Below are 12,213 nucleotides of genomic sequence, written 5' to 3'. Positions count from 1 at the left end.
GCTATCACCTTTGGCTTAGGTAGAATTTGATTTTTAGATTTATAAATTTTTAAATTTACTATAGTGGTAATTCTTTTCAGGAGAATATATATATATATATATTTTTTTTTGCCATTAGAAGACCTTAAAAAACATTTTTGAATCAGTTCATTTAAGATGAGTTTGCTTCATTAACAGCAAGAGGAATCGTATTAGCTGTATATAACATGCATTCATAAAATGAGATTTCATCTATTTCCTTAAGGCTTGAAAGCCATTAGGACCTCTGGTTTCTGTTACCCTTTTAGGGAGTGGTGTTTCGTGTTTTTAAATCTCTTTGAGCTTCTATGAAACTTAACTTGGCTGTGATTCCTCATAGAGCTTAAAATGCGAATATGTTTCTATTTTTGAACATTTTATTTGTTTAACTATAGTAATTTCTCCTTTTCAAATATTCATTCCTTGTGTTTTCATATGTAACCAAATTGCTTTCATGGGAGAAGCTTTCAATGGTCTTCAATGCTTTCAATAGAAGAAGTCACCCATTTATTTCAGAGGGGAACATGACAAATTTAGTGTCTCTGTTGGAAAGCAGGATCCTAGGCTATTCAGCTATTTGTAAGTATGTATCAGAACTCAGCCATAGCCAGGAAGTTAAAAGTATCAAATCAGAACGCAGGACACGCATCGACTTCCCCCTTTACTCACCACTTACGTGTCAGAAGAAACTGCAAGTTGCTTATCTTGAGCATTATTTTAAAGCTGCTTTTGCATATGGCTGCACACGTTGTGCATGGGACAGTGATCTTCTAAAGCTCACGTGGCTAGTAAAACTCTAGCTCGTCTTTCCCTAATTATTTGGGGAATATGTTTCATTCTGTTCATGTTTCTTACCGTGAAAAGCTTCTGATTTTGAAATGTTAATATCCTGGAACACATAAGTATGATTTTAATAATGTTCTTTTTGAAAGTTGATGCAGTCTTTGTCCATATTGATTGTGTCTTCCACTTTGAGTTGGAGTACTGTGAAATACCAACTTTCGTTAGGTTTAAATTGAAAACGGTCTTGGGCCTCACTCTCAATGAAATTCATGTAGCCAGGTGTCGAGATGTATTTTTTATTTATTTTTTCTTTTTTTTTTAAAGATTTTATTTATTTATTTGACAGAGACAGCCAGCGAGAGAGGGAACACAAGCAGGGGGAGTGGGAGAGGAAGAAGCAGGCTCATAGCAGAGGAGCCTGATGTGGGGCTCGATCCCACAACGCCGGGATCACGCCCTGAGCCGAAGGCAGACGCCTAACCGCTGTGCCACCCAGGCGCCCCAAGAGATGTATTTTTTAAAGCAGTCTTATTTTTCCGTGCTTCATGACTACTAACTCTAGAAGATGTGTGATCAGTTCAAGAAGTAAACGAATTAAATTTGTGTGTTAAAATGTTTGCAGTCATTAATTTCTTATCAGGCTCTTTCTTTTGTCATGATAATGATACTAATGCATGTTTTACGTGCAGAAATTAATTATGCTGTATTTTTGTAAGTGAAAAATAAGGACGTGAGGAGATAATTTTCTATTTATCTAGTATCCCCTGTAGTCAGCCCTGTTGCAAAGTCTCTGATGAAGGTGAAACCTAGGGAGCTGGTGGACCCCTGACTTCTGTGACTTCCTTCAACTTGTGGCTAAGGCTTGTTTTGGTGAGAAAAAAATGAAGTTGTTTGCAACAGTAGGGTAGAGTATTTTGAAGCTGATCAAAATTACTTCGCTTAAATTTTATTTATTATATACGTTAGGATTTTTAATTTCTCTAAGGATGTATTATGTAATTTTCTGTTTCATAGTGTAAATATTTTCCTAGCTTTATGTCTTTTAAGCTTACTAAAAAGGCACAATTGTATTCTGTACATTAGAATATTCATTTGTATTTATGGAATTTTGAGTTGTATCACATTTACTTTGCAGAATTTTCTGACTTCAAACACGCAGAGGCACTTGGCAGCATTGAGCTCTGCGTACAGCTGTAGTGTCGTCCGCTCAGAGCTGGCCCGCTTGTTTCCTTAGACGCACCGCCATGGGTCCAGTTGGGTTTTCTGAAGTTTGGCTCAAAAACGGGAAGTGGCCCTCTGGAGATTTCTTTTCTGCACTGTAGCTTCTTTCAGCCCGGATTTTCTCTGGGACGCAAGCGGTGGGGTGTCAGTCAGGTGGAGAACCGTCTTCTGGGTGCCGGTCATATTGAACCCCGAGGCCTCGCCACCAGCTTGCTGCCTGGGAGAATCGCCTGGACGCCTTGGGCGTAATGGAATGCTGGGTGATCCTGCCTTTCATCCTGTACTTGATTCTTTTCTTCCAGGAATTACCTGCCTGTCTCATAGAGCTGTATCCAGACATGTAAGAGAACTTTTCTGTTTGAATTCTGGCTTGTTTTTATTTACAGTTAGCTAGACTGAATAAAATGTTTTCTGTGTACCCTGATAAAGCTTGGGAGAATTCTCAAAATAACTGTAGGCCTAGGTAGTCTCTCTTAATTTGATCGATCTCTTGGTAGATACACCTTTTGGTGATTGAGATCATGATCTTTTCTAAATAAGATGCTGGTCCATAAGTAAGTAGTTTTCTGTGATTTGGGCTGTGGAATTTTCTTTGATTGCAGTGCATATTTGGAGCATTTTCATGAAATTCACCGACTCAGACTTTATTATCACAAGTTGATTGACAGAATTGTATGCCAGATTCTCTGCTTCTGATATTTGTTGATATTTGTATAACCAAGAAATACATGGGAGTAGATATTAACTAGAGTGTGAGGTCCTTGTAGTTAGGAAACAGGTCTTAAGCTCCATTTGAATCCCTCTTCAAAGCTGAGCCCAACATAGGATATTTATTAAATATTTGCTGGGGTTATTAGTCTTGATGAATGATAACCTCAGAAGTTACCCATTGTCTAATAAAACACTGAGGGTTTTTTTTTTAAACCAACTTAAATAAGTGAAAAAATTATTGGACATTTTTTTTTTCAAGAGAAACGACATTTTGAATTTTCATATGGGAAACTGACCTGCGCTAACTGACGTCTTCTGGTGAGCTTTCCAGTGTCTCTTGTGTTCGTATTTGAGTCTGCTTCCTCATGCAAACTTCCGGTCTCTGGATGCAGTCCCTTCCTAAACTTTGAGTCATGCCATTCTCTTTATGTTCTAATCTTGCCTTCCCCATTTGCCATAGGGCATTGGAAGGTTTGTAGCTTCCAGGCAAAAATGCCTGTGATAATACTGTTATACCATCTATTTAAAAATAAAAAGGGAATTGGTGTAGTGCCCTGGCATGCGTTTTAGCCAAACTAGACATCCATTCTAGAGCAACAGTCTGCCTAGAGCAGAGAACCGTTACTTAGGCATTTGGGGCCATTTTATTTTATTTTATTTTATTTTATTTTATTTTTTGCCATCTGTGGTCAGCGTTGAAATAAATTGTGATGTTTCAGTATGGGAAGGAGGAAGATGAGAAACCGAAGCTGAAGGTGACTCACAGATCTCACCAGGGACTATGGGAGTGACGGAAGTGACCAAAGTACAGAGTGATACCCAGCCAACCAAGTCTATGGCCAGCTCTCCGAAAACCTGTAGTAGCTACTTGGATTTCTGTAATGGAGCCAGTCTTCTAAAATTATGTCTGTTGCATGTGGTGGAACCACAAGTCCAACCATTGGCTTAATGATTCAGCATTTTAATTTGATACAGAACATTTCAGCTTGAAAATGTGTGTGGGATAGTGGCTCTGAGGCAGTTGCCAAAATAACATTAATTACTTTTAGGCAACTCAAGTTTTAAGGGCAGAACATAAGACCTGTCCTTTTTAATTTCTGTTAAAAACTTCTCAAAAAGTTAACAGAGCTATTAACAGTAATCACCTTAACCATCAGGATAACCATACGGCCAGAGGAAGTAAAGAACATGCTGATTACTTATTCTTGCCATTCTCTTTGGCTGCAACCACTTCCTGATGCTTTTTTGATGACTGCCTTCAGTTGAAATGTGTTCTGTTAACAAAAACAACTTTCATCCCAGTGAGTTACAGAATACCAGAATGCTTCCTTTTCAGGCTCTGATTGATAAAATTTTCTATATACTACATGGAAACTATTTTTAAGGAGTTATATTGTCATGAATTTTATTGTTTGATAAATTTGCTCCCGCCCCTTTTTGCCCTGGGTATTGACTTTGGTAGTGGAGAGAGAAGAAAAGAAAAATAGGGCATGCTTGCTGATTTTTGACAGTAAAGGAAGTCCACATCAACCATAGTTACAAATTTAATTCTGTCTATAATTAGGAATTATATAAAATTATGTAAAAGCAAGGTCTTACATACTTGCCCTGAGTTTTTCTCTGGGACCACTTCTCTAGTGTCCCCGAAGTTCTTTTTTTTTTTAATTCTTCTCGATATGCTGCCACCAGTCCTGGATCGCCACTAACTCCTTCATCACCACGGGGCGTCACATCATTTGTAGAAAGAGATCTATTCTGAACTTAGCTGAACTGAGCCTGTGTAAGGTGCTCACTGCTGTGATGGAGGAACTCTTTGAGTAGGTATTCAAAACCTTTCCCATGCTCTTCCAGCTTCCAGGGTCACTTTATTCTTCTGGAAAGATGATTTTGCTTTCTGTTTTACCAAGGTAGTCATCTTTGGCTTCAGTTCCATTGTCTTCCTCTCTCTACACTTTACAGCATTTCTTTGTTCTCAGAATTTTCTTCATTGTTTCCTTTCATTGGTCATTTTTGCAGATGTGGCATCTTCTGGATTCCAAAGTTAAGTCTTTACCTGCATCTCCCCCTGCATCTTCTGGCCTCATTATAATTTCTCTCTTGGCTGGCTCTGTTCCTGTTTCCTAGAGGGATGCCTTTGTTTCCTCTAGCCATCAAACATGTAGATGCAGTAAAATCTTGCAAACCCTTATTCCTTTCTGCCCCCTGGGAACTTTGGGAAATTCCACATATGATCAGCCTTCTTGTAGGAAGGAGGCGGTCAGGGGGCCCCCATAAGCACCCTGGGGTAGTTACCCTTTTCCCACCTATGTTTTCTCATTGTAATGTGACCACCTCTTCTGCTTGTGAAACTGTAATCTGAAGAACCTTATGGGACATTTAATAACTCAAATTCAGTAATGTCCTCATCCTAAACCTTTGTTCCCACCTACCTTCCTAAAACTGTACTTTTGACTTGAAGAACACTGCATTTCTTCACTCTCCTCTCTGTTATGTAGAGGCTCCTCTGTTAACTTCCTCTTTTCTTGGTGCTGTGCTTGGTGCTTTCTCTCACGTCTATACCCTTTCTTTTTGAGACTGGATCTGATAATTGTGGCTAAATTATTAGCCCTGTCTTTATCATGTCAAATATATTGAAAAATTATTGATTATATTCTTTAAGTTCAGAAAAGGTAGCTAAAGTTGATGATTTGGAATTTCGTACAGTGCATTGCACAATGTATGTATCACTTTAAAGATTTGTGCCCAAACTGGAAAAGTTTTAAGTAAAGCACTCATTACTTTTTCCTGTTTCACTAAGTTAATGCTAATCTAATATTTTATTAATGTCAAAAGTTAACTCTAGCCTTTTCATCAGTATAGCTCTTTTGACTCTATCATAACAGTAGGCTTTGGTGGTTGCATAGTCTGATTCTTACCACTCTGCTTTTTAAGGAAAATCTGGGCATGCGTTGAGAGAACATGCAGGAGTCAGGAGAGGGACATGAACAGCATTCAACATGCAGTTTAATGTTTAATGCAAATTTCTTTTGCACATTGGATAATGCCCATGTATTTAAAAGTTGGTATTAGAAGAATGAGTTTGATATTTTATTCTGAAATAAACTTTAGTGGGGAGTGATCCAAGATGGCATTCGGTGTTATAATGTGGCATGCTGGTTGTTTTTTTTTTTTTTTTTTTTTTAAGATTTTGTTTATTTATTTATTTGACAGAGAGAGAAACAGCGAGAGAGGGGAACACAAGCAGGGGGAGTGGGAGAGAAAGCAGGCTCCCAGGACCCTGGGATCACGCCCTGAGCCAAAGGCAGACACTTAACAACTGAGCCACCCAGGCGCCCCAGGTGGCATGCTGTTTTTAATAGAGTTTAGGAAGGATTCAGGTTTTATCTTTGAGAAATGATTTGTCTCTCTCTCTCTCTCTCTCTCTCTCTCTCTCTCTCACACACACACACACACACACACACACACACACACACACATTCCGTATGTATATAAGTAATTGGACAGGTATAGATAGCCGTATGAAAGTTAATTCACATTTTTTAAAAATGTAGTCAGTAGTAGGACATACACTAATACTTTTTTCCCCCAGAATAATGATGATATTTCTTTTTTTATTGAAGTATAGTTGACACACAATATTCCATTAGTTTCGCACGTACAACATAGTATTTCGACAACTCTACAGGTTATGCTATGCTCATGACAAGTGTAGCTGCCATCTGATGATAATGGAATTTCAGCCAAAATAAATTGCCATTCTCAAATGGACTGTCTCATTTGATGGAAATGAATTGCGAAGGAGAGAGAAAGAGGAAGGAATTTAGGAATGGAGGATGATTTGAACAATATAACAGAATAGGAGTGGAAACATCTCATACTGAAAGTGGGGGTGTGATTAGGGTTTTGAGAAACACATAGAGTGGGTTCTGCTTGGGGACTTTCTTGTACAACCATAGCCATTTGTTGCTGAGTGACAGATGGTGCTGCCCCCACAGGAGGTTACCAGTAATCACCACACCTCCCACTCTAAGAGCCTAGGAAGTGGGTTGGCAACTTGGAATGCCACCTTGGAAAGTTTGCTGATACATGAGTATAAAATAGCATTTATGTGATCAGGAGATGGAACTGAGAACATCCGTTGACTGGGATGCCAACTACAGCCTGGTTAGAATGAGCACGTACAGCAAGGTAAAGGGTACTGATGTGTGGCAGAGGTTAAACCCATTATCAGAACTTTTATTTGCCAAGACAAGAAATAGAAAGCTATTGCAACATTTTTAGATGAAGAGTAAGAAATTTAACATCTAGCCACGTGATTGTATCGTTCTTACTTGCTCATCTAATTTTTTTTTGGTAAAGAAAGTTTGCGACTGTGGAGGAAAAAAGCAATGGTTTTTTCAAACAGTAGAGATTAAAATTCTATCAAAATATGCTCTCCTTTTTTTTGGATGGCAATGACAATTGAGTAGGGGAGTGAAGTCCCCTGGTCCTTTCATGTGTGGGGCTTGTAACTGATCCCTTGTGCCGAGCAGACGACCACTGGTTATGCAGGCACAGCTGAGCAGGAAAAGCTATTTCTGGGGGTAATTAGGTTTTTCTACAGCCCACAATTCTTTCGGGTCTACCGCGAGTCATGAAGTTGACTGAATCATAAGCTGATTACAGTGCATTTTTTGCTATAGTGAAAGTTAGGTTTCAAAATGACATCTACATGATAGATATTTATGTGTTGAAGGAGTGTGTTTTTTAAATGGTGAGTTTAACTTAATTTGTTTAATAGAGGCATTGATTTTAATTATAGATATTGTATTATTTTTTTAAAAAATACTTCGTTTTTAGTTTCCTTAATATTTTCTGTTTATAACCTATTTTCATCTTGTGAATACCAACAGAAGGACCTGGTGGGGTAGCCAAGAGAAAAACTAAGGCTAAAGGTATTTTCTGTTTTTCAAATTAGCCTCGAGTGAATCAAGTTTAATGCTTGAAACTGCATGACATTTTCTAGATACGTTAATGCAGCTACTAATGCTAAACATTGCTTTTTGATTTGGGTCGCACCACTGGCCAGTAGAGTAGTTTCACCAAGATGTCTTTAAAGAATTTCTTACCTAAGCCCATAATTTTGTCATTTCCTTTTTATGGTTTCAAAACTTTTGTAACAGCCTTTAAACTAAAAACATAATGATATCATGATATTGTCATACTACATGTAAACTTACATCTGAACTTGCTATTGTGTAACCTAAAACCTTTTTGAGTTTGAATTTTTTAAATACTATTGGAAAAAAAGATGAGTTCTTCACTGATTGATTTCATTTCTTCAGAAGCTCTGGTGACACTCTGTCTTAGAGCAGAATAAAAGCCAGTGTGAGCACACTTGTAGTTTTCAATGAAACGAAAACTTAGATTTATAATCCGGAGTACTGCATTTCCCTGGTATAGAATGTGCTGTGTTTTGATATTTTAATTCTTTAAAAATTACCGTACCTGTCAGCCATCATATGTAGGCTAGCAGCTTATTATTACAGCCTTGTTTTTTTTATATCCCTGGGGGTTTTCTTGTTCACATGTCAATATTTATGTCCTTTAGGGATGGGGCATGGGAGAAGTGCATGTTTTTCCTTATCAGCTTATAATATTCTTTTGTGTTCACGGCTCGGCATATTGTTTTTGGTTTGTTTTTTGGTAAAACATTATGACTATGTGACTTGCAGGGTTTTGTGGTTTGTATTTTAAGATTAGGGAATTTTAACGTTTAAACTGTGTTCCATCGGAATAATTCCCAGAAAGGGAACAGTTTTTGCCATTTTATTCTCATGTCACTAACTATGAGATAAATGGCTGATGAAGTGGAATTTCTACTTCTTGATCTGGAGAGGCGAATCAGACGTTAAAGATTTACCGTTGGGAAGCTGTGCGGAGCGAGATCGTAGAGCACCGCGTAAGCGCTGCGGCGTGATCTGTGTCTGCAGACAGCACTGAAGTAGCTGAGGGCTCGGACGGTTGCTTCTTGATGAACGCCAGTCCCTATTTTTACAAGGTCTGGATAAGACTTTCAGGAAGAATTGAGTAACATTTTGAGCTATGTGAATTTTACACAGTTCTGATGGGCATAAACATCTTCCACGTTTTATTAAAGAACTCTTTCATATTCTTTGTGTCTGCTTAAGTGCTATGTAATACAGTAAACACCTTGCTTCTCTTAGATTTCCTAATGAGAGAGCAAGAAGGTAAAATTCAAAGCTTTTTGCTAGCGGCTCTGTTAAACTTGATGTAAAACGGGTTGAAAGCAGGGTTGGTCTCACACGAGATTTGGAATTACGTGTGCGTTCCATCTAATTGCTCTCCCACCTATGAGCATGGATGGACAACATGGCGGCTTGAGTGGCTCTACATAAATTAACAGGAAAACATATTTAAAGGAATGCTGATTTCATAATGTTGAATATAAGCAGACAAGAATGTCTACTTGTCATTTTAAGCACTATTATAGATAAAATTTTATGTTCGTGGATGTTGGTTTTTTTTTTTTCTTACTTAGCTAAGAAAATTAAATAGTATTTTTCATCTGTGCATTATGTCTTCAAGGCTAGTAAGCACAAATATTTTAAGGACAAATTTTTTTGTCAGAACTAAAAGTTTTTAAATTACCTTTGTATGGATACTTGCAGGTTATGGAAAATTTTTTTCTTAATGTTGCCAGTGTTCCTTTAATTATGTCATTATAATTGTGAAATGTGAGTTGTTAACACTTTGTGTAAAGTTTATGGGTGGACTCATTTTAGTAATACTGCATGTTAGCTTTATTTTAAGACAAGTCATAACCTATTTCAAGCTGGAAAAATACAATGGCAAGTTTCTGGCATTTCTTTGGTAGCTGATACTTTGTAGAGGTTTGCATCTGGTTTTAGCCAATTTAAAACTAGGGGATGAAAGTCACTTTCTGAATGAACGTTTCATGTGTGTGGAGAGATAAAGACCATACTTTAGCACTAAATTACTGTCCTGTGAATTAAGAGATGCTTTCAATAAACTTTTTTTCCTTTGATTGGAAAACCTGAAAGTTAAAGAACTCACTAAAGAAGAGCTCAAGAAGGAAAAAGAGAAACCTGAGTCAAGGAAGGAGAGTAAGAACGAAGAGAGAAAAAAGGGGAAGAAAGAAAAGGAAGATGACCGGAAGGATAAGAAAATTCCTGATGCAGATATATCCAGGAAAGAGTCTTCTAAGGGGAAAAAGGACAGAGAGAAGGAGAATGTGGGCCTAGACAAAAGTGCTAAAGCCAAGGAAAGTAGGAAAAAGTCTGCAAATATCAAGGATACTTCCGGTAAAATGGTGTCCAGAGACAAAGATGACGCAAAGGAAGGGAGAAGTTCTAGCAAACACGCACACTCAGCCAAGGGAAATAACCAGAAAAGGAAGAACTGAAAGCTCTAATAACATCATCCCAGGAAATGGTAATGTTCTTCATCGTGATTTGCCGCTAAGAATTTAGTATTGCTCTGGTTGGGGAAGATGTGTCAGGTAGCCCTTGAGTGTATTTATTGGTGCTCAGTACGTAATTGTTCGAAATCTAGGTGCACTGTCTCATGCCTCTCAGTTTAAAAGAGGATGCTTGTAAAAACCATGTAATAAAAATGTGATGTAATAGCTTCTGTTTTTATTAATTTATTGATCATGTATCCAGATAAATGTTTATATAGAACATGAATTGTAATGAGCGTATTAATCAACTGAATACTTTCATGGGAGTTAGAGAAGAATGTTAAGGTTTTCCACAGTGTGTATATGCAGTGCCTTTCAGGTGTGACAGAGGCTCAGGTGGGTGGGAGGTTTTCTTCTTTCTCCCCTTAACCCTTTGTCTTCTTCCCTCCTTTCCCTTCCTGCTTCCCTGCTTCCCCTTCTTCTTCACCTGCCATTCTCCCTCTCCCCTTCCTCTCTCCTTCCTCCTCCCCTCTCTCCCCTTCCTCAGGCTCCTGTGGCAGCCCTTGGGGTCCTCTTTCCCCCCAGTCTCTTGGGGGCAGCCCCTTCCTCAGGCCCTTCCCTGGATTCTCCTTTTCCTTCTCCCCTTTCTCTTCTTTCGAGTCTCTCCTCCCTAGTTTTTTATTGGGTCTTTTACCTCCTCCTTCATCCCTCCGTGCCTCCTGGCTACTCACCCTCTTCGCTTCTCTTCCTGCCCCTCCTCCCCGCCCCCTGCTTTTGTCACCCAGGAAATACCGCGAACGCTGTTTGGAGAATTCTGGATGCAGTCATGAATAAAAGAAAGAATTTGATTTAGAAGAACAATTTTAGAACACTTTTATTGATGATATCTTTACAGACTCAGAAGTAACAAGACTTTATTTCAATTTAGGATATACTCTCCTTTTATATCACACGGTTTTTCAGCTATTTCGGTGGAGTGGCATCTGTTTTTCAGATTTGATTGTATTATGGTGTACCATTTCTAAGGAGCGTCAAATCTGGGCTCTAACTAGAGATCAGAACTTAGTTAATCAGAAAACATTTAATAAAGTGAAATTTCAATAAGAACACATTTCTGCAAATGGTTTGTGCCGTCCTGTGCATGAAGTCTTGAATCTCTAATTGCGACTGCTGGTGAGGTTCGGTTCTGACTTGGAGAAGAGCAGCCTGATTCGTTGTAACAGAATCAAAAGTGCTGCCGCAAAAGTTTAATTTTTTTTTAATAATCGTTCAGGGTGCCTCGGTGGCACAGTCAGTTAGGTGTTCAACCCTTGGTTCCGGCTCAGATTGTGATCTCAGGGTCGTGAGATCCAGCCCCACATCAGGCTCCACACTCAGCAGTGTCTGCTTGGGATTCTCTCTCCCTCTGCCCCTCCCCACTGTGCGCGCACGCGCTCTCTCTCTCTCAAATAAATAAATCTTAAAAAATAGTGATAATTCTTCAACTTTTTCTGTAAAGAGCTTAAAAACAGAGAATTTGGCCTAATTGAAGATATTTCAAATCAGAAGTGAATAAGCATTAAGTGCCAGTGTTTCTAACAGTATCATACACCATTTTCTTAGGTGCTAACACCTTTCCTGCTTCAAATCAAGCAGGTAGAGATTTAGTTGACAAAAATTCCAACTGACAGAATTATATAGCAAGGGGGAAATCCTAGAGAATACTACCCAATCTAGCTAATCCAGTCTTGTTTTCTTGATCAAAAACTATGGCCCAAAGAAATTGTAACCCATGGGTTTCATGTGTCGATGAGTCAGGGTTTTGTTGTTGTGTAGATTACCGGAACGTTGTAAACCACACAGGGAATTTTATGGCTCATTTGGTTGGCAGATACAGGGCACCGGCTACAGGTGGATAGATCCCAAGCCCAGACCTGTCATCAAAGCTGGGTTTCTTCCTACTTCTCATCTCGAGTCTTGGCTCTGCTGATCCTTTTCCTTGACTTTTTATTCTATATGGAGTTGCTACCACTTGACGAAGAAGATGGCACTCAACAAGCCCCAGACAGAGCTTTCTA

At 38.7% G+C, this 12,213-nt stretch overlaps 1 protein-coding gene across 19 annotated transcripts in view; it reads left to right on the top strand.

Annotated features, from left to right (window-relative positions):
• The window catches only part of ASPH (aspartate beta-hydroxylase), a 210,232-nt gene that overhangs the window by 43,971 nt on the left and 154,048 nt on the right, over positions 1 to 12,213 (top strand). For 4 of the 19 annotated variants that reach the window (XM_057308046.1, XM_057308045.1, XM_057308047.1 and 1 more), the window contains 2 exons: positions 7,626 to 7,667; positions 9,798 to 11,263. The exons of 13 other annotated variants lie outside the window; for them this stretch is intronic. In XM_057308046.1, the coding sequence (XP_057164029.1) occupies positions 7,626 to 7,667; positions 9,798 to 10,159 (404 nt within the window). In that variant the 3' untranslated portion in view covers positions 10,160 to 11,263. Of the gene's footprint in view, positions 1 to 7,625; positions 7,668 to 9,797; positions 11,264 to 12,213 lie in introns of those variants that run through there. 2 more of the 19 variants (XM_048212684.2, XM_048212685.2) reach the window with 1 other exon arrangement.

This window comes from Ursus arctos, unplaced genomic scaffold (assembly GCF_023065955.2).
Source record: "Ursus arctos isolate Adak ecotype North America unplaced genomic scaffold, UrsArc2.0 scaffold_6, whole genome shotgun sequence".
Taxonomy (NCBI): Eukaryota; Metazoa; Chordata; class Mammalia; order Carnivora; family Ursidae; genus Ursus; species Ursus arctos.
This window is presented reverse-complemented; position numbering and strand designations above follow the sequence as displayed.